The 24,275-nt window shown below is 34.2% G+C and overlaps 1 protein-coding gene across 3 annotated transcripts in view; it reads right to left on the bottom strand.

Moving 5' to 3' along the window:
• BCHE (butyrylcholinesterase) overlaps window positions 1-22,188 on the bottom strand; it is a 65,603-nt gene extending 43,415 nt beyond the window's left edge. For 2 of the 3 annotated variants that reach the window (XM_014858908.3, XM_014858909.3), the window contains exons 1-2: window positions 22,058-22,188; window positions 14,909-16,433 (exon numbers count right to left, since the gene is read on the bottom strand). In XM_014858908.3, the coding sequence (XP_014714394.2) occupies window positions 14,909-16,433; window positions 22,058-22,172 (1,640 nt within the window). In that variant the 5' untranslated portion in view covers window positions 22,173-22,188. Of the gene's footprint in view, window positions 1-10,456; window positions 11,970-14,908; window positions 16,434-22,057 lie in introns of those variants that run through there. The other variant, XM_044771025.2, reaches the window with a different exon arrangement.
• Window positions 22,189-24,275: the final 2,087 nt, after the last annotated feature.

Genomic DNA, 24,275 nt, shown 5'->3' with positions numbered 1-24,275 from the left:
AGATTCAAAAAACATGTCTTAATTTACACATAGTCTATTATAAATCTAAGTAACTAACAGAATATGTAAACTCAAAGTTGATGGAGAAGACAAGATTAGGGCTTGTATACCCTTGAATTTTACTCATTTTTATAATTGTTAGGTTTCTTTGACTCCCACAATGGTTACTTCATAATAAAACATCTTATATTCGAAAGTCTGTATAGTTTACTTCTAATAATTCAAACTGATAATTAGATAAAGCATTGTCATTAGTTATTTTTCAAATTATTACAAAAATAATAGCATTGTCATTAGTTATTTTTGTAATAATTTGAAAGTGAAATCTGAGATTGTAAAGTCTAGTGTTATAAATAGAATCAGTTTGAAGATTCTACAAATAACATGTTTTCTGGTTTATGTTATTTTTCCCTCATTCTTTATTTCAAGGTCCATTAATATAATTCAAAAGTCCTTGTGAATACATTTTATGAAACATTCATTTCCCAGAGGTTATCATTTAAGTAAAAAAGAAAAAAAACCCTAAAAAATCCAAAATAAACAATAAAATAAACGCATATTCAGAGCTCTGAAGATTCAGGCTTAGGGGGAAGGAAACCTTAATTCTATCATAATGTTAATATTTAGATCAATTTTTTGCCCCTATCATGTTAATCTGTACTTTCCTCAGCGCATTAACCCTTAATAGAAACCCTAAACATGCAAGCCGAGCCCTGCCCTGTCCCACAGCCAATCTTGAGAAATGCAGCCAGGGCATTAGGAGTGCCGAGTTCCTTGGGAGCCTCCCTTCTCCAATCCCTGCAGGCCTGGTCCACTTGTGACAACCAGCTCTCATTTCAGTGTCCTGTTTTTCCTTCTGTTCTTCCTGCCAACTTGTGGGCCCTTCACTGAACTTCCCTCTACACCTTTCTCAGCTTTTGCCAAACCCAATCCTAGGCGCTACTTCCCATTCTCTGTAAGCCATCCGACTGACTTGCAGTTAGGGTTACCAGATTTCGCAAAAACAGAACAAAACACAACACCCAGTTAAATGTGAATTTCAGCTAAACAACAAGTAATTTTTTTTAGTATAAGTATACCTCATGCAAATTTATGGGACATTCTTATGCTAAAAAAAAATATTTGTTGTTTAGCTGATGTAATTTAACTGAGTGTCCTGTACTTCATCTGGCAACCCTACTTGTACTCTGTGTCTGGAAATATGGCTGGTATTCTACATAGAGTTTCTCAAATTTCCATGACAACCCAGGATGTGGGTATTAGCACCCTCATATATTAAAGATAAGAAAACCAAGGGCAAAGGGATTCAATTACTTCCTCTTTCCCTTTCCCACTGGTACACAAACATTCTAACAGAGTGGGAGCTAAGTATAGGGATGGTGTACCTGGCTTCCTCTGTCAGACCACAGGGTTCAGACTGGAGCTCTGGTTTTTACTAATAGCTGTGGAATTTGGAGCAGCTTAAGCTCTTTAAGCCTTAGTATCCTTATCGCCACCTGTTGATGAGGATCATACTTCCTTAAAGAGCTGTCATAATGGAAGTGCAGTCCTGAGCAGAGAGCTGGCACACGTCAGCAGTTAATACACCTTAACTGATGTTATTATGAATACAAACAATTCTATAGGCTTAACATTGCTAATCCAAAGGCTACTTGCTCAGCACTTTCTTAATATTCAGATCACAGAATAAGCTAAATTATTATTTATAGGTTACACGTGAAGCATATTCCTTAAGGGCTCAGTTATTTTTATTATAACCACATGCATTTTATTTCAACAAATTAATTTTCCAAACAGACATTGCATAGTACTTCCCTGAATGTTAAGGGACACATAGAAGGTACTACATAACATGTTTTGTGGTCTCAGGGTCAATATTTTGTCACCACTTACACTCTCCTTTATCAGCGGTTAATCCCACCTACAAACACTCCCCAGCTGCTTGTCTTGCCTTAGTCTGTGACCTCTCAGTTCTGTTGTCAAGTTGCTTGCTTCCTGCCTCAGCTCTCAGAAAACTGCTGCTTCTGATTTGTCTCTCATCTTCAAAAATAAAGGAATAATTCTTTCAGAATTTAGGGCACATTACAAATCAATAGGTTCCAAATGATGAAATACCACCTTTTCTGTGGAGTAAATATCAAAGAAATATTTCATGATACGTTTTTTTTTTTATGTTCAGAATATTTAGGTAGTGGTTTTGTTTATTTTCCCTTTGCTTCTCATCTCTTGATTCCTTTAGTTTGTGCTCTGTAAAATCCAAGGTACTGACAGTCTGACTTCTAACCAAAGGGCTTGCAATGTATTTAGATGCATTGTTTTCTAAAAAGAAAATAAATGGATGAATTAAATTAGGTAGATGAGTAGGATGCTGACACGAAACCGAATTAGTCACATTACTCACTGTACCATTCCATTCAGCACACAAATATGTTGCAATCTCTCATAAAAAAGCAAAGACAATCAAACAAACCTCCTGCCCTCTCTTGTCCCCACGTCCCCTGATTGGATTTCCCTGCTCCACTTCATAGTAAAGATCTTTGAAAAAGGTGATTCAAATTGCAATTTCTAATTCTCCTCCCCATTTTCTTCTGAGTCTCCATTAAGGTTTTAGTTCTCACCATTCCATCAAAATACCACAAGGCTTTGCCACCAGTAACCTCTACACTTCCAAACCCACAGACCTTTGATAAATAGTTTCACATAGTTTTCATTATACTCATCCTATATTTGATACAGATTTTCACTTCCTCCTTGAAATGCTTTCTTTATTTGGTCTTGGGGAGATATCTTGTTCTGGTTGCCCTTCCAACTCATTGTTTACTCATTCTCTCTGCTTGTTTCTTTTCCTCCAAATCTCTAATCTTCGAGTGTTAAAACATCTACATCCTCCATAAATAAGATAATCCTATCTGATGGCTTTAAATACCATCTTCATGCTGTTAGGTACCAAATTTCTATCTGTGACCCCTACCTTTCCTTGAATTTCAGACTTCAATGTCAGATTAGCTATTTGATTGCTCCAAGTGTCTGCAAAATAGGAACCTTAAACTTAAAACATTTAAAACAGCATTTTTGACTACACAATCCCAACCATATCCTCTCATAGTCATGTTTATCTCAGAACATGGTACCTCTGTTCCTCTGGAGGCTCAGGTCAAAAACCTTGTCGCATCCTGTCTCCACTTATTCTTTCATATCTCACATCCAATCTATAAATCCTGTCAGATATTCTTTCAAAGTCTATCCTGAATCTGACCATTTCTTTCCACTTATACTTAATCCAAGACACCATCATTCTTAGCTGGATTGCTAAAATAGCCTGCTAGATCTTCTCTCTGCTTCCCCCTTATTTACCTACCAGTCAGAGAGATGTTTATAAAGTTTGAGTCTAATTATGCCGCTCAGCTGCCCCAAATCTTTCATGGCTTGCCGTTTCACTCAGAGTAGATTCCAAACACTTATAAAGCTTCAAATCCTATGGATCTTGACCCTCTGTATGTCTCCGACTTGACAGCTTCTACCACTTACTCCTCAAAGATATGAACTTTCTTGCTGTTCCTGCAAAATACTAAATACTTTACTTTTAGGGTGGGTCCTTGCTGCTTTCTCTTCTGAGGAAATTTTTCCCAAGATATCCCCATGGTATTTTTCTCCTGGGTTTCCACATGATGAGCCCTGTCACTCCACTCTAATGGAACTTTGTCAGAGGTTTTTCATGGCCACGCTACAAAAGATAGCATGTCCCACTCACATCGTGCTCTATGCCTCTCACTGTGCTTAATAGATTTTCAGAGCTTTGATCACTGTAAGATATAAAATACATTTATTTGTTTATTTTCTTTCCTTCTATTAGATTGTAAGGATCCTGAAGGTAGAGATTTTCTGTTAACCCCGCTCCGCCCCCTCCCCCCATACACACTGTTTCCTTTCAGTTCTTTCTCTCTTTCTCTGGGTATATTTTGGTATAGGTAAGGCTTGGTGCATAAAGACTTTCAAATATATTTATTGAATGACTAAATGGAAGAATGAATAAACAAATCACCATCACATATAACTCATCCATACAAACAAATATAACATGATTAGCAAATGCTCTATTAAAAAAAACATAGATTTTTATTTCAAAGAGTTTGATAAAATGTGTAATTTCTCATACTTCTAGAAACATTATCAAACCAACAAAAGCTGATATTGATTGGTTTTATGGCTTAAGCAAAACATGAAATTCTAACACTTGTGACATTATTGGGTTATTTTAATTTGTAATGGTTTATTAGATAAAATATATTTTTATAATTAATATTTTAACTCAAGTCACAAAAGAACTATTATTTTGATATCAATTTTTAGTGTCTGATACACCAAAAGTAAGTCAACTTAATTTGTACAAGATAAATAATCACTTGATTTTACATAACAGAGGTCTATGGATAAGTCAATATTAACATTTCATTTCTAATAAATCTATAGATCATTGCAGCAGGTTAATTGCACCTAAGATGCTAATATGTAGGAGTTCAGACAAAATATTAACACATACAAAGTAAAAAAGAGGGTTGAGTTAGCGTTGTTGACTGGGAAGGAAAATTGGAGCAAAAATAATTTCTTAGGAACTCATCACTCTGACCAAAAACAGTTTAGTCATATCTGATTGCACAACAGTCAGAAAAACATAGTATTCTATACAGTAAACTATTTAAAGTCACATTTGGTTACTGTATTTTGTTACTTTGTGAAATTCAAAACTATCCTTTTGTATCCGACAAGTCTTTGAAGTATTGCATTTATATGTATATTCCTGAAAGTATGACTTTGATTTAAAAAAATAATTGATTAAGTTTAATTTCAGACTGAACTTAAGATTTATAAGTGGACTGAATATTATAATTTTTCCAAAAGCAAAACATAGAGAACAAATCACATTAAGTTATTTCTAAGTAAATGGATACCATGAATACTGAGCCCCCTTAAACTACAGAAGTATTAGTTTTTCCCTACTTCACTGTGGTAAAGTATTTCAAAAGACTTAGTTGAACACATTTTAGTTTTATCACTGTCTTCATGGATGTAGTCCTTTGGGGAATCTGGTTTATCCTTCTCATTCCACTGTCCTGAGGATAAAATATTGCTGCATTTGAAATGGTTTTGCTGGTGGTCTTACATACATGGTAAATTGTCCCCTATATAATTCTTATTTTTCAAATAAGGTGCACGAATGCATATATATACACTTTTTTTTTAAATCTACATTTATATTCTATCTGTTAAACTTAAGGTACTTTATAGCAACACTGATGCTAACATTTATTGTTTTATTCCTTACTGAGTAATTTCTCACCTAATTCCTAAGGGGGATAAAGAATTTGAAGTGATAGAACACTGATGCTGTCATGATAGCAATAAAATAAATCCAAGGGGATATGAACCCTGACCCTTTGCAAAGTCATCAAAATGTTCCAGTTAGGTTAATTATGATAATGTACCACAAATAATTATAGAATCAGAGGGTAAGAATTTTTCTCTTCATTCTGGAAGCCGTATGAACTATTATCTGTCAGAAAATCTAATTATAAGCCTGATAATAATTGGACTAGATGGCCAGATGACTGTCTTTCACAAACTTGAACTTGTCTCTGTATGTCACGATGTCTAATTTTAATCTGTTCTCTGCCCTTACCTCTGTAACATTGACCAAGCAGGTATCAGCATGCTAACGTGTTAAAATCATAAGTTTGCCATCAGATGCATTTCCTAAGCATATTTAATGACTGCTTTCAATAATTCAGCATGAAGACAGCCTGGGGAATGGGTAATACAGGGAAATGAAAGCTAATAGTCCTGAGTCATATTTAATCTTTGTTCTGTCACCTACCAGCTCCAATTCACTTTTCTTCTATGGACTACACTTTTCTCATCAGAAAATGTTGGATAGTGTCATCATTTTGGCATTTTTTCATTCTAATAATAGAATCCATATACTTCATACCTTGTCAGTGTAATGGTATCATTCACATTAAAACTATCTTTAACTACTAACCTTTTGGTATATTTAAGACATCGCTTATTAAGAAGTGTGTTGTACTGAAGTTCTAGAATATTTGTTTTGTTAAGTTGAAAAACATAATAAAAAATAAATTCAAGCATAATTTGAAAATTAAGTTCTTGGTGAGGGATTTGCACAAAAACTCCATATAATGAGTGCAGACGCATGCTAAATTCCTATTCAGCCCTAGTTCTCCACTTATACTTTGTTTGAATTTCCCTCGGGTTTTCTGTGAGCTTTTGAAAACATAAAATGACTCCAGGAGAGGAAAAAAAGAACACGCAAAGAAAACACATCCAATTGAAAAATAAATGGGGTTGAAATATTATTGCAATCACTTTATTTTTTGTCATATGTAAGTAAACAAGATAGAAATGTACCTACTAAACACTAAATATTACTAAATCAACTTCAAATTACAAACATTGGAAAATACATTATTATTGATTGCATTCCTACTAATGTAATGAGGTTCCAGCAATGTATATCAGGCTCTATCCTTTAGTGTGTGTGTATACATGGATATATACAGATATAAAAATATTTATATATTTATAACATATATATAATATATATAAATCAGAAACAAAGTTCATTGCTTTAGAAATCTGGCAAGTTTGTAATTTCTGATGATTATAATTACGATTTAGTGCACAGTAGCATGTCTATTTTAAATTGTCCCAATTATTTCACAAACTCTTATGCATTAAGAAATTACAGCTTAGCATTTCATCTGTTCTCAATGCACGCTGGCTCCCCAGTACAAATGTCAAACACTGTTCTTATTTATCTTTTATGGATCAGTAAACCATGGGACTGAAAGTTTAGCAATATATTTTTGTTCCCATTTACTAAGTTGTTCCTTCTCTGATAAAGTTCCTTACAGTCAAAGAGAATAAATAATAAATAAATAAAACACATGAGAATAGCAGCAGGCAGGCTACAGCGAAGCTACTTACAAATACTTTGTTAAATAACTTTCTGTTTCACTATATCAAAATAGGACAAAGTAAAAGTGACTTGCGTCAAAACATTTATTTCTCGCAGAAAAGAGTTAGGCAACATTGACTACTTTAGATGGGCTCTGAATGAGTAAATGATCACCAAAAAGACGGAAGTAAGTTAACTGCCTCAACAATCACCTCAATTGCCTTTTGTTTGTTTGAAAATAGCTGATTAATTAATGTTGAACCAGGAAGCTAAACAATCATACATTTTGGGAGGGATTTCAAGTTCAACCTCAGATGAGAATAGATTAAAGTAGTTTATGCCTGGTAGAGGAAAAATTAAATTTTTAGAGTGAAAATGAGGAATGGAATTCCCTGTCAATGGTAAAGTATATTTCAGCATGTCAGTAGGGGAGGTATGTTTATAACCCCACTTTACAGACTAGGAAAAAGAGTAGGGAATTTTAAGTAACTTACCTAAGGTTTTATATACAAAGGATCTATAGGAAGATTAACACTGGACACACCTAGGCTGTCATGTACAACGGGGAGGATCATATACCTGCACTGCGAATGGCTCCCCTTGAAGGTGTACACTGGGGGAGCTGGGAATATCGCACCCAGAGAGGATGTAGTAAACAAAAGGTCATCTGCAACAATAGGAGGCAACTGGAGGGGTCCTGGAATAATGATCCTCTTCTATCTTACATTATGCTACTAATTGTATTTTGGTTTATTTTCCTTTGTTAGCTGTTCTGACAAATCGAGTTTGATTTCACAAATTTCCTGTATCACTAGGATAGGGCTGAAAATGTGTCGTTGATTGCTGGTTAATTTAATTTGTTGGCCATCAATTTATTGCTTGGATGAATAATTGATGGATATATATGTTATATTGATATTTCAACATATTATTATAGGATACTGGATGTAAGGCACATATGGAACTGGGTGCTATTTGGGTAAGGTTTCAAATTCATTTTTAGAGAGGAGATTGAGGGAAAAGCAGGAACAAGCAAAGGACATACAGGTGGTGATTTCAGTTAGCAAAGGCATAAATTACACGGTGCCTTCTATTTGATAAGGAATCTCAAACATTGCAGATAAAGATACCAAATCTGAATACCACTTAGTGCTATCACAGAATAATGTTTTCTTTATTTTTGCCAAGAAGTCAAATTAAAAAGTTTCTTTATATATCTTGGAAACTGATAAGATCTTTTAAAGTAACTGGAAAAATAAGTTTCATAAACTGAATGAGAAATATAAAGGTTAAGATTCTCTTAAAATACAAATGGGGAGAGGTTGGGCTTTCATCTTCATCTGTGACAGAGCGATTGAAACTCGATTAACCCTCCCTTCATAAAAAAAATTATATAATGGACCAAAAAACCCCCAAGGCAATGAGTTTCAGGAACTGGATAATAGGCAGCACGAGTCTATGACAGTTGAGAGAAGGGGGACTCGAAGATGAGTTCTTGTTTACCGTGGTTACTCACATGAGGATAATTTCTTGTCCAAGATGCAGAGAGCTTGAGCTGAAGCAGAGCACAGTAGTTTCACTGAGGTTAAAAGACAGAACAATTCAGGGATATAGAAGAAACTAGAATCTGTGTGGCAGTACTCCAGAAAAGAGGGGGCTAGCAAAGGGAGTGGGCTAGAATTCCCTGCAGGGGTTCCTTGCAGATCTTTGGCTGAGACCTGGGCTGAATATATACAGGATGAGAGTATGAGAGGCTGGCCAGAGAGAAGATGCTGCAGGGCTGAGAAGAGAAAGGAGATGGGAAATGCTGGAGAGTGAGTAACTATCATAATGTGGCCAACACTTTGTTTACATCTTATTAATTCCTCATTAATACTCTGTGTCCCGCTGAGTGGAAGACCATATCTCAGCAGTAGAGAATACAAGGAAACCTAGTCTATCCCCACCCCAATAGACACTTAAACCAAGTACTTGCAGTATCCTCAGTAAAAACAGACTTTAGAGTTTAAGTCTTGCCAAGTCGTAGTCTATAAAATATCTTGACCCTTGTGTGGATTCACTCTAACAAAATATAAAACCAAGCTTATACATATCTGAGACAAATTCAAGTCTATGAACATCCCTAAATTGAACTGCCTGGTAAAGTAAGAAAACATTCTTCAGTGGAAGCATACATTCTTCAGAGGAGGATAACATAATATAGAATTTATACTGCATATCACCCACAAAGTCTAGTATAAATTTGAAAATTACTAAGCATGCAAAGAAATACAAAAACAGAAACTGATCCCATGAACAAGATATTGGATGAGCAAACAAAATCTTAAAGCAGCCATTTTCAATATGTTTAAGAACTTAAAGCATAATATCTTTAAATAAGAAACAAGGAGGGACTATCAGCAAAAAAAAATGAAAATACTAAAAAAAAGAAAAGGAAATTTTAGATCTGAAAACTAAAATAAGTGAAATAAAAAGACTCATTGGGTGCGTTAACCAAAGATTGGAGAAGGTAAAAGAAAGCGTCAATGAGCTTGCAGAGAAATCAATAAAAAGTATCTAATTTGAAGAACAGAAGTAAATCTGAAGAAAAGTGAACAGAACCTTAGTGACCTGTGGAACAATATTAAATAGGCTAATATATATGTATAATTGGAGTTCTTGAAGGAGAAGAGGGTGAGAATGGAGCATAAAGAATATTTAGTAAAATACTGACATAAAATTTCTCAACTGTGACATTAAAAATCAACAAGGGGGCCGACCCAGTGGCGTAGCGGATAAGTTTGCACATTCTACTTCGGGGCCCAGGGTTCGCAGGTTCAGATGCCAGGTGGGGACCTACACAAACCTCTTGTCAAACCATGCTGTGGCAGGCATCAAACATATAAAGTAGAGGAAAATGGGCACAGATGTTAGCTCAGGGCTGTTCTTCCTCAGCAAAAAGAGGAGGATTGGCAGCAGATGTTAACTTGGGGTTAATCTTCCTCAAAAAAAAAAATCAACAAGAAGAATTTTAGTGAACCCTAGACAAAAAAAAAAAAAAAAGAATCACACTTGGAAACATCATAGACAATATAAAAAAAAAAGAGAAAATTTTGAAATCAACCAGAGGAAAATAAAAAAAAAAAAGATGGAATACAGGGGAAAAATCATGAATAGAGATGCATTTCACATCAGATCTAAAGAGATAAAGAAGGTAATGGAACACAGCTTTCAACCAATGAAAGGAATAGAAGAAAAGATCAAATTAGATTTTAGCTTCTTAAGTATCCTTCAATTGAAGTAAAATAAAGGCGTTTTCAGATAAAAGAAAATTGGCAGAATTTGTAACTAGCCAATCTGCACAATGAGAAATCCTAAAGGATGTTCATCAGCATAAAGAGAATTTATACCAGATGAAAACTAGGATCAACAGGAAAGAGTAGAGAACATTGGAAAAGGTAAGTATGTGGGTAAATATAAAAGATTATTTTTTTCTTTTCTTTTATAAATTTGCATAAATATAATTGTTTAAAACAAATAATATATTAAGAGGGATTTTGTATTATATATTGTATAAACATATGACAAAAATATAGAAATATGGAGGAGAATGCAGGCAACTGTATTGTTAATTTCTTACATTTGTGAAGTAGTAAGAGTGAAATGGGAAAGGGGAAACATGGATTGTGAAGAAATTGGCAAATGTCAGTTGCAAACTGCCAAGTGGTTCCGTATTAACTCTAAGCAGATTGTTGTAAGTTAAAGAAACAATTGTTAGACTTGACATAGCCACCGAAAAAAAGTTAAAGACAAACTAAAATGTCTATATAAAAATAAAATGAAATAATAAAAAGCATTCAATTAATGCAAAAAAAAAGCTGCAAAGGAGCAATAGGAAGGACAAACTAAAAAATAATAAGATGGTAGGCTTAAACAAAAACATTGATAATTACATTAAATGTCAAATGGATTAATCACACTAACTTTAAGGAAAGGTTTTTAAAAAATATAGGTGAATTGGAATAAAAGGATAGTACTAAATGTATGATGTAATCATAAGAATAAGAAATGATGTATCTATCTTCATATTAGACAAAGCCAACGTCAGGACAGAGAGACATCTCATAATGATAAAACAGCCAATTAATCAGGAATACATAATCCTAAATGTGCATGGAATTAATATCATAGATTTAAAACACTAAAAGGAAAATTAGCAAAGCTAAATGGAGAAATAAATAAAACCACAATTATAGTTGAAAATGTTAATACCCCTCTCTCAATGTTTGAAACAGGTAGACAAAAATATTAGGAAGAATAATAGAAGACCTGAGCAACCATGAACTAATTAATTTACAGAAAACACCATAGCAGACAACTGAAGAACACGCATTCTTTCCAAAGCGCATAAAAGAATTCCCCATGTACATCATACGCTGGGGGCTGGGGCATAAAATGACTCTCAGAATATTTCAAAGGGGAAAATCTTACAGAGTACAGCCTAGAACTGAATTAAATTAGAAATCCGCAACAAGATATCCAGAAAGGATCCAAATATCTGGAAGTTAAATTATAGACTATTAAATAACCTATTGACAAAATTAAAAATCACCAAGAAAAATTCAAAATTATTTTGAACTTAATCATAACAAAAAATACAACATACACTAAATTTATTATTTAAGAAGGAGAAGAATTTATTAAAACATTTTATGAACCATAAACTTGGAAACATTTCTCTGAAGGATAATTATGACTCCTGGTTCTACATTTTTTACTGTTTTAATGTGTCATTTTGGGTTATGTGGAAGTAGAAACCTGCTGTTCATCAATCTTGGCATCATTGACATTTGGAATGAAGACTTCTGTGTTGTGGGGGCTGTCCTGTGGATCGTAGGATGTTTAGCAGCATCCCTGGCCTCTACTGTGCTAGTAGCGTGCCCATTCTAGTGTGACATTCAAGAAGAGCTCCCGACATTATTCAGTGTCCCAGGTTGGGGGGAAGAGGGAGGATTTCCTGGATCGAGAACCACAGAGTTAGAACATCATGTCTGTGGTCAAACGAATGTGGGTGAATTCCAAACCTAACACCAACTTCGCTTCTATTGGAGTTGACTTGCCCATTCCAAGTGTCTATATTTATTTATAGGTAAATATAAATAAATATGTAAATTTAAATATATAAATAAATAAAAATAAAAACTTTGAAAAAAGACAATGGACACCAGGAGATTAACACTAGGTTTGCCATCAAGTCAACTCTCAACGCATATGATGTATTATTATTTCTCTGTTCAGCTATACCAATATGGACTGTAAAGAAGCTTATCAGCTAAAATGACTAGCCATGACATCTTGTTACAACTAAATTACTTTAAAAAGTGTACTTTAATCTTTATGGTTTATAATCTTGTTGATATGAATTTATCAGTATAATTAAAATGTGTCAACCTTCATTTATTTCCCATTAACATATGTTAATCATAGAAACAGATTAAGATTAAACAAAGTATTCTATCAAGTGTCAAAGACTTTCTTCTTTGATCTGTTGCCGTCTGTCTATCATAAACAAGATATTTACCACATCTGATTCTCAATGTTCTCTATGGGGACATGAGAAAATATAAATTCCTTGATGATTTCAATATGCAAAATACGAAGTCCTTTAAAAATAACAGGCATCAGTAACTTTAGGAAATATTTCCCGTTAAGTTATTTACAATCTCTAGAATTGTAAGAAAGAATTAAAAACATATTCAAATGATTTATTATGGCTATAGCCTTTGGAGAGAGAACAGAATGAGACACAAGCAATTTTAGTGCAGCTCTGAAATAAGATGATCCTTCTTAAGTAGAAATTTAGGCTGATGCTCAGATGGTAGAAGATAATGCACAGTGGCAGATAATATAATAGCCCATGGATCTTGAATCAATTATATTTTTTATTCATATTAGCTTTTACTTGTTCTCATTCAATCATTAATCAAATATTTGTTAAGTATGATATATACCAATGTCAGTAGTACCTTAATGAGTATCCAATAAAATGATAGTTTCTCCTTCAAGAAGCTAGTTTAGTCTAGTTTAGGAGGCTTGGCATACAATGAAAGATAGCAGATAGAAAACTCAATCAATAACTTCTGAGAGAGTGAAAAGGAGGTCTGAAGCAATTACAACTCTAGGAATGAAAGATATGCTGTGTGAAACATTTAGTTGGTGAGGACCTTTAAAAAATAGTGGGATTTGTGTCTTTAAAAAGGAGAGAGGTGGGGCCGGCCCGGTGGCATAGTGGTTAAGGGCACATTCTGCTTCAGTGGCCCATGGTTTGTGGGTTCGGATCCTGGGTGCAGACCTACATACTGCTCATTGGGCCGTGCTGTGATGGCATCCCACATACAAAATAGAGGAAGATTGACAACAGATGTAAGCTCAGGACCAATCTTCCTCACCAAAAACAAAGGAGAGAGGTAAATGTCCTCAACAGGGCACATAGCAAGAACAAGCCTGTAAGGTGCAGCTAAGCTTGAAATCTTTGGCATTCAAGAGATAAGTGGCCTACCAAGCAGCCAGGTGTTCTTGGGCAATATGAGTTGCAGGAAGATTATAGAGGCCTCTTAATGCCAGATAGAAGAATTTTAGCTTTATACACAATGGATAAGTATTAAAAAACTTTGAGAAGAATTCTTTCATACAAGTACTTTGTAGAACGATACATACAGTAACATGGAATGCAATGAATTCCAAATGGGGGATGGAAAAGAAGACCAAAGAGTAACAGCATCACTCTCAACATTCTTTTCAATTATAAAAGACAGTATGAAAGATTGAGTAAAGCGGCAATCAATTTGTGAGTTTCTGTAAGCACTCCTTTTGAAAGTAGATGCCCAAATTTCTGTTTTTTTAAGTGTTCTCATTGATATAAATTATTCCAATGTATAGAAAAAAAAAATCTTTTTTCTTTTTGAGGAAGATTAGCCCTGAACTAACTGCTGCCAATCCTCCTCTTTTTGCTGAGGAAGACTGGCCCTGACCTAACATCCGTGTCCATCTTCCTCTACTTTATATGTGGGACGCCCACCACTGTGTGGCTTGCCAAGCAGTGCCATGTCCACACCTAGGATCCGAACTGAGAACCCCAGGCTGCCAAAGCGGAACGTGAGCACTTAACCGCTGTGCCACTGGGCTGGTCCAAAACCTTTTTTCTATACACATACAAATATACGAATATGAAAACATATTGTAACAGATTATTTTCTTCTGACTATTGAGGCCGTGGTATCACAATATTTATAACACATGAGGGAAAATATGCTCTTTTGTATTGTCTCTGATTATATGACGTCATCCATCTAACTGCTCATGTAGGGAACAGCTTAGCTAAACATAAGGACCCTTGTAACTCGGGTCCTACACAAGTTACCTCAAAGATCTGAACAAACCTAGTAGGGAAAAAAAATGGACAAATTGGCAGCCTCTGTATTTTGGGTAACCCCATCACCATTTTGCCCTTTGATTTTCCTGAGCAAGAATGTGTTTCTTCATGTATCAGCTACCACTGTACCACCGTTTAAGAGCATGAGAAGACATATTCCTACTCTTTCCTAAAATTTTCAGGTTAAAAAACATGGTCACGGTAATTTTAGTTCTCAAGGTAAACATCCATTTCCATACAAACTTTGGCTAACTTTGTTAAAGTACTCTGCAGAATTTTGGAAAATAAATCATAAAATATTTTTCAAAAAAGTTCTTTGATGATTTGTTTTAAGCACTCTGATGCAAGGAATCGATATTCACTACATATTAAAAAAATAAAACTAGCTTAAGGTACAAAGAGAATAAATAACTAAAACATTTCTGTGCCTTTAATGAAGGCTACACCAGAAACTAAGCAAAGCTAAGCAAAACAAAACAAAACAAGCAAGACCAAAAAGAACAATTACAAAAATTGGCACTTACCCATATTTTGCAAAATTTGCCCAGCGTTTCATAATGGATCTACTCAAAATTTCCTCAGCTTTTGTGTAATTAATTCTTCTTTCCAGAGGTAAACCAAAGACAAATTCGATTTCGTAACCATGCATCACTCCCATCCATTCTGGCCAAGGAAGTTTGGTCGATCGGTGTTCAAAATAGTAGAAAAAGGCATTATTTCCCAATTCTGAGAACTTTTTGGTGAACTCCAAGGCAGGGCATATGATATTGTAATCCCCAACAACATCATCCAAGGCCTCTCTGTAGTTTTCGGCTCTCTGATCATCTAACCAGTCCGTGTAATGGAAAAGGATTGATTCTCTTCCAAACTCACTCACTCTTGGAAAAAATATTTTTAAACCCTCCTGAAATTCTTTTCTTGTTATGATACTGTTGTTATCTTTGCTGAAACCAGGAGCCCCATATACTAAAAATGCTGTCCCTTCATCTTTATTAACACCCACCAAGATCTGGGTTCTTTTGAACTGTCCAAGTTGGAGTAGTGTATCTGGCATGTCAGTGAGAAAATCGCCATCCACAGTTGGACCAAAGTTTACTGACAAGAGAGTATCATAGGGGACAACAAATACTTCATTCAGAAGAATTTCCTGGGGATCTTTGTCTCGAAGACATTTGATCATCTCAGTCTCATTGTCCCTAGAGCAACCCATAAGTTTAGCTAGGGTCAATGTTCTGTTCCTAGCTTCATACAGAGATGTTACTGCCCAAGGGGCATTAGAGGATCCACTTTGCAGAATGGCTCTGGTAAACAAAGGCTGGCTTCTAGGAGAAAGTAAATGAAGGCTAACTGAAGCTGCTCCTGCACTTTCTCCAAAGAGAGTTACACTTCTAGGATTACCACCAAAGGCTGCTATATTTTTTTGGACCCACTGAAGTGCCAACTGTTGATCAAATAAGCCCATGTTCCCTGGTGCCTCAGGATTTCCTGATAAGGCTAAGAATCCTAGGGCACCCACTCTATAGTTCATTGAAACTACAATAACTCTTTCAACCCGAGCCAGAAACTTGCCATCATAAACAGGCAAAGATGATGTCCCAGTTTGAAAACCACCACCATAGATCCATATCATTACAGTAGCATTTTTTGGTTTAGGTGCTGGAATCCACACATTCAGATATAAACAGTCTTCACTAAGTTCAGTGTTTGGGTTCCACATCTCTGATCCAAGGAAGCCTGGGAAACTTTGATCTGTGTTCTGATAGCAAGAATTGGCATATTTTGTGGCATTCCAAATATTGGACCACTTAGTCAAGGATTGTGGCTTTTTGAATCGAAGTCTACCAAGAGGCGGCTGTGCATAGGGAATCCCAAGAAAGGCTGTTACTGTGCCACCAAGAACTGGCAAGTTCATCCCTCTGACTTTTCCGTTCTTGGTTGTAATTATGATGTCTTCTTCAGTGTGTGACTTCCCGATAAGCACCCAGAGCAGAAGAAATCGCAAGAGAATTCGAATGCATATGATTGTACCCCAGCTCTGCATACTGATTTCTGAAAGAGAGGTGAGGAGGAAGTTTTAACAGCCTCATGTTTCTAACGTTATACTTGACTAAAATATCATAGTTCTTATTAATCCTACAAATAATGAAAACTAATAAATCTGCTACCACTATAAACGCTTATGAATAAAAACATAAAAAATGCTTGGAGATATTTCAGTTTTCAATGTAGAAAATAAATAAGTGACATGGAAAAGTATAAATTATTTCACTTTGGAGAGATTCATTATCAAATGCTTGTAAGGAAGATTTAGTATTTTAAAGAGAAATTTTATCCCCGGGGTGTATATAAATATATATACTTCTCTAGCACACACAGCCCCACAGAAAGTGGTATTAAGTGGTTGTCCACTTACGTTGACAAAATATAATTTCTACGTTGGTTAGAGGAGGAAATACAAGCTCATGTATTCTCTGAAATATGTACACTTCTATTCATGGGTGAATGGTTCTTAAGAACTTTTAAGGATCCTTAGACTTTTATTATCATCTTTTTCTGTCTCCACGTCCTTCTGTGATCCTTTTTGCCTAGTAGTTTCTTCCTCGATAAAATCTATACAGTCTATGGTCAGAAAAGAATTTGGACAATATATCTATAGAATGTTAAGTAACAAAAACACAGTAGTTGCCATTTATCATACAGATTGTGAAAACTAATAAATCTGCTACTGTTATAAAGACCTATGGGAAAAATTGGAAAGGGAGGGCTACAGATATATACTAGAGAATTTCCCTGAAATTGAATAACCAAGAAGGGCTTCTTGACCTGAATTACAATGTAAATGGGGAGAACCGGCAGGCAGTAATACAATGTGCCAGAGAAGATGCTGACTTCAAAGGAATTTTACACCCAAGAATTACTCGATGCACATCTGTTAATTTGTTAATTGATTAAAGCATATGCAACTAGTGAGGTTAAATGTGTTATCATGGTCAGATTTACTTGTATTCTGATAGCGGACAAAATGAATGAAATAGGAGTAAAGCTGAGAAATTACTTGGAAAAGTGGAGGAAGCAAAGGTAATTTTTGAGACCTACAATCATAACTATCTGGCATTTTATTAAATGATATCTGTTTGATGACATGAAGAGATTGGGAGATCAAAGTTTTATTAAAAAATCATATTGCACACCTGAGTTTCTTTAAAATAAATAAAATTTAAAAATCAGATACTGAAACTCCATGTGGCAAAGAGGGAGAGAAAAATGTAATGCAAATACCATTTAAAAGAACATCATGATATAACTGAAAGGAAACCTGATTCAAACAAACACTCATTCACATCCACATATCAACAACAAAGGTCCATAAATGTACAGAATCTTTTCTTTATTTTTTTATATCGTAATTGTCAATCCAACCTATATGTACAAGAAGTTAATCCTGTGAGCTTTGAGAATTTGTATTTTTTTTTATTTAGATTGTCTTCGAAGGCAGAGAATAAGGCACTATCTTGATAACTGTCTCAGCTTTAGGAACTCACATTTTAAATCAGCCTCTTCACTGCTGCTCATACAATAGCTGGTGATCAACAAGTATTTTTTGATCTCCCCAAAATATTTGAATAAACCAATCCATTGTGTACAGTATTTTGTTTAGTGTCCAGTACTTATGGGTATCTCTCCCTCTCTCTCTGTCTCTGACTCTGTCTATACTTATGTCTATGTCCATATCTATACTTGTCTACCTAATTCTATCAATGTCTATATGTATATGGACAAATATACAAATATATCTATATATGATGATTGTTATAATAATAAAGTTTTAAAAAATCAAACCACAAGATTTTTTTTCATGTTCTCGATTTCGATACAATTGAATTTTTGCTAAGAACAATAAAATATATTATTGAAGTATATAATATTTTAACACAATTTCTTTACTATTATGATATTCAGAGATTATTACAATCATAAATGCATTTCTTATATTATAAATAATCATAAATAAATAAAATGTAATAATATAAAGCTTCCTGTGGAATTGACAATCACTAATGAAACTTTATATTTTTGAAAGTTTAGGAATTTTAGAGGCGCTGCTCCCGTAGTCTTTTTTTTTCCTTCTGATGATTTCTAAACCCTTTCTTTAAATAAACGGAGGTGGACATTTGGAGAAAAAAGTCTTATGATGACTTTTTTTTTTCTTTTTTAAAATCCGCTTTGGAGAGGAAAAAGGAATTACGACACAAAGCTGGCAGACTCTAAACTTCACTTCAACAGATCAATTGCAGGCTCTCTGGTTGTAGTCGTTCCGACCTTTGGCCCAGCTCAGTCAGTCTTCTTCTGAGGCTAGTGTTAAGAGCCTCTTTTTTTCCCCTTGGTTTTATATAAATATTATTTTGTCTTTTTAAGCCAAACACCAAATGCTAATGATTTTTGGTCTGAGATAATTTTCAAACTTTTGTTCTACAGTTTATTAATTTTGTTGCACAGCAAGTATAATTACTACCGAATATTTTGTTTCCTTATGTAATTAATAAATGTAATAATTTCCATTGCATATGTTAAATAATAGCTACCACAACAGCTAAAAGATTATAATATCATTCACATGTCACTTTGATTTACATAAGTATTTCTTATATGTTTTTAATTATATTTTGTGCTGAGTGAATTTTAATGTTATATGTAATGATTTATATGAATGATAAAGTAGCCTTTTCAGCAATGATATCTGTGAGTCATCAACTTGTAAAAATGCAACTAATAACATTCAAAAAATCATTGTAAGCATGCGTTCATTGCAAGAATGGCAGTATAATCCTAACGCACTGTCATGCTACCTGTTGGAGAATGTTATATACCATATTATTAAATCTAGATTTTAAAACGAAAATATGCATATGCTCACATACTTATTAGTGTAGGTTAATATTTTTGTGTTTAGCTACAGCACTTTATTTAACTAATTATTATTTTGTCCTTTTCCTAGTCTGGTATTCTTTAATACGCTGCTCTGCTGTTTTACTGTTAAGAGATGTTTACATTTTTATTATAAGTTATCACATGATTAAACGATCAAAAGAGAAATAAATAAAGGAGACTAAGAAAACGTTATTAGTCTATATCTCAATCTTTATTAGTAATTAAAATATTCAGCAAAACTTCATTGTTTTTCCTCCTATAAATTCTGGTGCAAATTGTCTACTGGCGTATTACATAAACAATTCAAACTGAGAATACACAAGATGTTTATCATAAAGAATGGGGCAAATTTTCATATTGAGTATAACTGAGTATCCAAATTTAGATCGATTAAACTTATTCTCATAATATTTGAAAGAAAGGCAGAAGTTTTTGTGTGGAATTGAAAAAGAAAACAAACGATGGGAGTGGGAAGGTGGAAAACCTGAAAGACAATGAATACTCTGATGTTCCAAGTTTATAAAAAGCTCTAGAATATCAAAATCTACTGGAAATTTTGGAAAATATTCTAAATTTTTAATAATATGACTTTCAAAGTAAAAAAAGGCAAAAATTATTTCCTTCTTTTTGCATTTTTAATTCAATTTTGAAAGTAACATCAAAATTCCTCAACCAATTTTAAGAAGAAATATATCTTTACTACAAGAATGGGTACAATAAAATGATTGTTATAGAGAGCTATTCATTTGCCATAGTTTTGCCATAGTAGGATATCAATGAAATATTCAAAATCATTAGCCACCAAAGGACTTCTTAAAGGATGGTCAAGCAAATATTGACAGTTTTTCTTTTGAAGGTAGAGTAATTTTCCTGACTTTCAAAAAGTTAAATAGAATATATATTTCTGCATAAAAATAAAGTGTTTTAAAATGGTGGGAAAGAGCCACCTAGACAATATGATCTAGAACAAGCGCCACTAAAATGTATTTGGTCAAATTAAAACAACTAAGCCTTTATACCAAACCTAGAAAGCTTGTTTTGTTGCAGGCTAAGTCAAGTGGGGAGTTGAGGAAGTCTGTTTATAAATAGACTGTATCACTGTCTTTCAGGGATCCTTCTGATACCCACTAGGCACTAAAAGGATACAGATGTACAGATAGAAGACACTATATTAAGTATGAGAAGCATAAGATCTGTATCTATCCTTAATCGGGAAGATTCATAAACTTTTCATTGTGGGAATAATTTGAACATTTAATATTAGAGAAATATCTTAGGTCTTTGAAAGTTGAATCTGTTCTTAGGTTGACATCTATCCAATTATAATTCTCTAACATCTGGGACAGTTCAGTTTTGATAAGAATGAGCAGATTTTGTCATGAAAGCATTAAAATGAAGACAACATACAATTTAAATATGTATTACTAGTTGTTACCAAGAGATGAATCAGAGCAGAAACAAAATTTATAGATAAGACTTGCTAAGATATCATTAGCTTGTATTTATAAAAACTAAAATGTGGAGCAGATCCCAAACATTTCCTTACAGTTAAAAAAAACAGGACACTAAAAACAAACAACAACAACAAATCAAGGAGAATAGAACAGAATTTTGCAAATGCAATTAGAAATTTTATTTGGTATCCAAAGGCCATGTTATTTCAAATTCACAGAGAATTCTAAAGATTTTCATTTAAAGTATAAAGCCACTCTTTAAAAGCTCGTGTTTAACCTTAAACGAGTAACTATATAAGTGAAATATAATTATATTTATCATAAGTATGTGATAGTTTATATTATGAGAGACATTACACGAACTAGTGATAGTAACTCCTAATTAGGTTTATTATCATGCAATATATTCACAAAACTTTGAAATTCATACTCAAGATAAAAAAATTGCAAATAGAAACCATAAATAATGAAACAATTTTGTTCACATTTCATTTTACTTTTAAATATTCATACCTTTTATATTCAATGCTTAATCCTCAGGTTAAACAAGAGCCGGATATCATCAAAATAAAAATAGGTTTACAAGATGTAGGACAACAGAAAGTCTATATTGGCTTATTGATATAATAAAAATAATTTAAAAATATAAAATATTTTGACATAATTTAAACACACACATTAAAAGAAAGAGGATAAACAGGGCAAAGTGGACAAAAGTTGGGAAATCAAATTACGAAATAGACTTTCCTTTTAGATAAAAAAAAATTTAGACTTTTGCTTTGCCAATTGTTATAAAGTTTAGATGGCAAAATGTTTATTAAGAAAAGTGTCCTGTCAAGCCAGACAATAAGAGATCTATTCACTTCATGCCATTTAAGAAAAAAGAAAAAAATAATAAAGTAAGACTGATCAAAGATCACTTTTGTTACTCTTTTAAGGAGAAATTTCCTAAACAGCACATTTAAGGGTAAAACAGATAGAATGTTTCCCCTTAGGGAGTGCACAGAGAACAGACATCACAGTGACTCCACAAGTGCCACCGTCCTTTATACAAAATTGAGCAATTCTATTATTTCCTCAGCAGTTAAATGGACTCAGTCTGCATTCCCTGAATAACAGGAAGATCTGATGCTTGTGGCTGCTCGCTTGCTTCATCTGTCCCATTTGCAATGACTGTCCCCCACAGAGCACCAAAGGGGCACAGCAAACACGTGAAGGGAACACAATCCTACAGAAGGAGCTTCACAGTAACTTGCAGCTAAAGGAAGACATAAATTCAGAGCAACTTACCCGACTCACTGCAACAAAGATGATAAAGTTTGCAAGGAGTGGAAATCATGTAACACTTCAGGGAAATGCAGTATGCAGCTGCTGCTCCAGCCTGTAAATTGGACTGCACTGACATTACAATCAACTGTTCCTGACAAAGCTCGCGAGAGTTGGCAGCAGCAACTTGATCTAGAGGCAGCCAATCTTTACTTTCTGACTTCTGTTCAGAGACTGAAGGTATGAATGCCATAGTAATTCATTTACAAAAGCGTTACTGGGTAAATGTATTACGATTGCAGGCACTCATTTAAGAGCGAAGAAAAAAAGATGTAGAAGCTTCTTTAACTGAAGCTGAAAATGCACAGAAAATGCACTTTTTTTTAACACTGCCAGAACTTTTAAGGTATTTTCCTCTTTTATAGACTATACACTTTTCTTATGCTCATTTTAAGATTTAAAGATGTACGCGTTTTTCTGAAGAAACGCTGCTATTGAAATCTTTGTACCTTCAATCTGTGCCAATTGTGTAGTTAGAAAGGAGTGTAAAAGATAAAATAGGAAACAAAATAATTGCTCTGTAGATAAAACTATGAAAATAAAAAGATTAATTTTATTAACTGAATGAATGTCTCTGACAGGAATGTCCTTTCCACCCCCACACACCAACACTTATTTAAGTCAGATCTCAGCTCTGGTAATTTCCTAGTCAGGGGTCCTGCAGGCAGTTAAGTGTAATGAGAAGCCACAATTTTCTGGTCAAGATAAGGAATATACAATGAAGAATGATTGTCCCCAAACTCTGTAAGCTGCAAGTGTGCAAGCTCTCAAGGATGTTTTGATGTCTTTTAGGGTTATCTTCCTTGACTTAGATATTTGGGAAAATGGAAAAAAAAATCCCAAAACTTTTAATGAACTGTTCAATGCCTGACTTCTCAATACAATTACCTTCTTTACGTCCTGCAAAGGATCACTTTCACTTTTAAATCTCCAGCTTTTGGGCTTACTATGGACTAACCAGTACGCCCATAATCGTAGGTAAGCCCATTTTTGTTTAATGGTGTTTAAAATTTCAAATATGCAAATATAAGAACTGTTATTCTTTATTGATACTACCTTGTGCCAGCTATTATTATGGACAGTTTACAGAAATTATTTTATTTTATTCCAATAAATATATGAGTTAAATGTTATTAACCATATTTTCAGATGGGGAAGCTAAGGCTTATAAAGAGCAGAAACTTGCTATGTATCTTACCGCTAGTAGTTGTTGGGAGCAGAATTTTAACAGATTTGTCTGATGTCATTTCATGTCAACTGTTTCTGAGATAATAGCCATTTTATTCTTTCAAAATTATCTTTTCTGGGAAAATTGCTACTCAGGAGTATATTCTATAATAAACTTTACAATCACAATGATTTTTGATGTATTTAGCATATAGTCTATGTGACGACAATCTAGTTACACAAACGTTACGGAATACATGATCTATCCAAAAGGAGGAAAGGGTTTTTAAAATGTAGTACACTGACAATCATGTAATAGTTTGGAAAGTGATTGCCTTTCTGTTAAAACATAGTCATTTTGGTGACTCACACGGAAGAGAGTTCATTGGTTTAATATATGTGATTTTTAATCCAAATGTCTAAATTCTTCTCTCCAACACAGCTTCACTGTATTGTTTTCTGTGCTAGCACATGGTGGGTCTTATTCTCAAATCCTGTGATTGTTGAGGAATATTTTTGCTGTGAGCGAATTCAGCAGAGCATTTTGCATGGTCTTAGCATCCACTCACCACTATGCAAAATATATCATGTATGTACACGTACTGCATTCTCATCTTTGAACCTGAAGCTAAACAGTAAAATAATCAGTTGCAAGCAGATGTTCATTTTTAACAGGTTTAAACTGGTTGAGCAGCAACATGAACTGGCTATTAAACCTGACAGTTTTTTCTCTGCTTCATACTTTTGCTTCAGTGAACCACCTGTGGCTCCTGCCCCTTTCGTTCATTCTCTCTCAGGATTTCTCAGCTATGCCCGGTTGCTTCATGCGTTATTTCAGTGCATTTCTTCTTCCTGTCTTATTTGAAGGTTTCTTCCTTTGTGGCTCGACATACGGCAGCTGCTTCAGTTCTGTGATGTCATTGTGTTTTCACACATATCCAGTAGGAGGATGTAGGTCACATGCAGTGAGTCTCATGTCAGGATCAGCAGGCAAGCGCTGTTCTGTGACCTGACA

This window comes from Equus asinus, chromosome 5 (genome assembly GCF_041296235.1).
Source record: "Equus asinus isolate D_3611 breed Donkey chromosome 5, EquAss-T2T_v2, whole genome shotgun sequence".
Taxonomy (NCBI): domain Eukaryota; kingdom Metazoa; phylum Chordata; class Mammalia; order Perissodactyla; family Equidae; genus Equus; species Equus asinus.
Note: the sequence above shows the minus strand (reverse complement) of the source record. Positions and strands in the feature narration are given on the sequence as shown.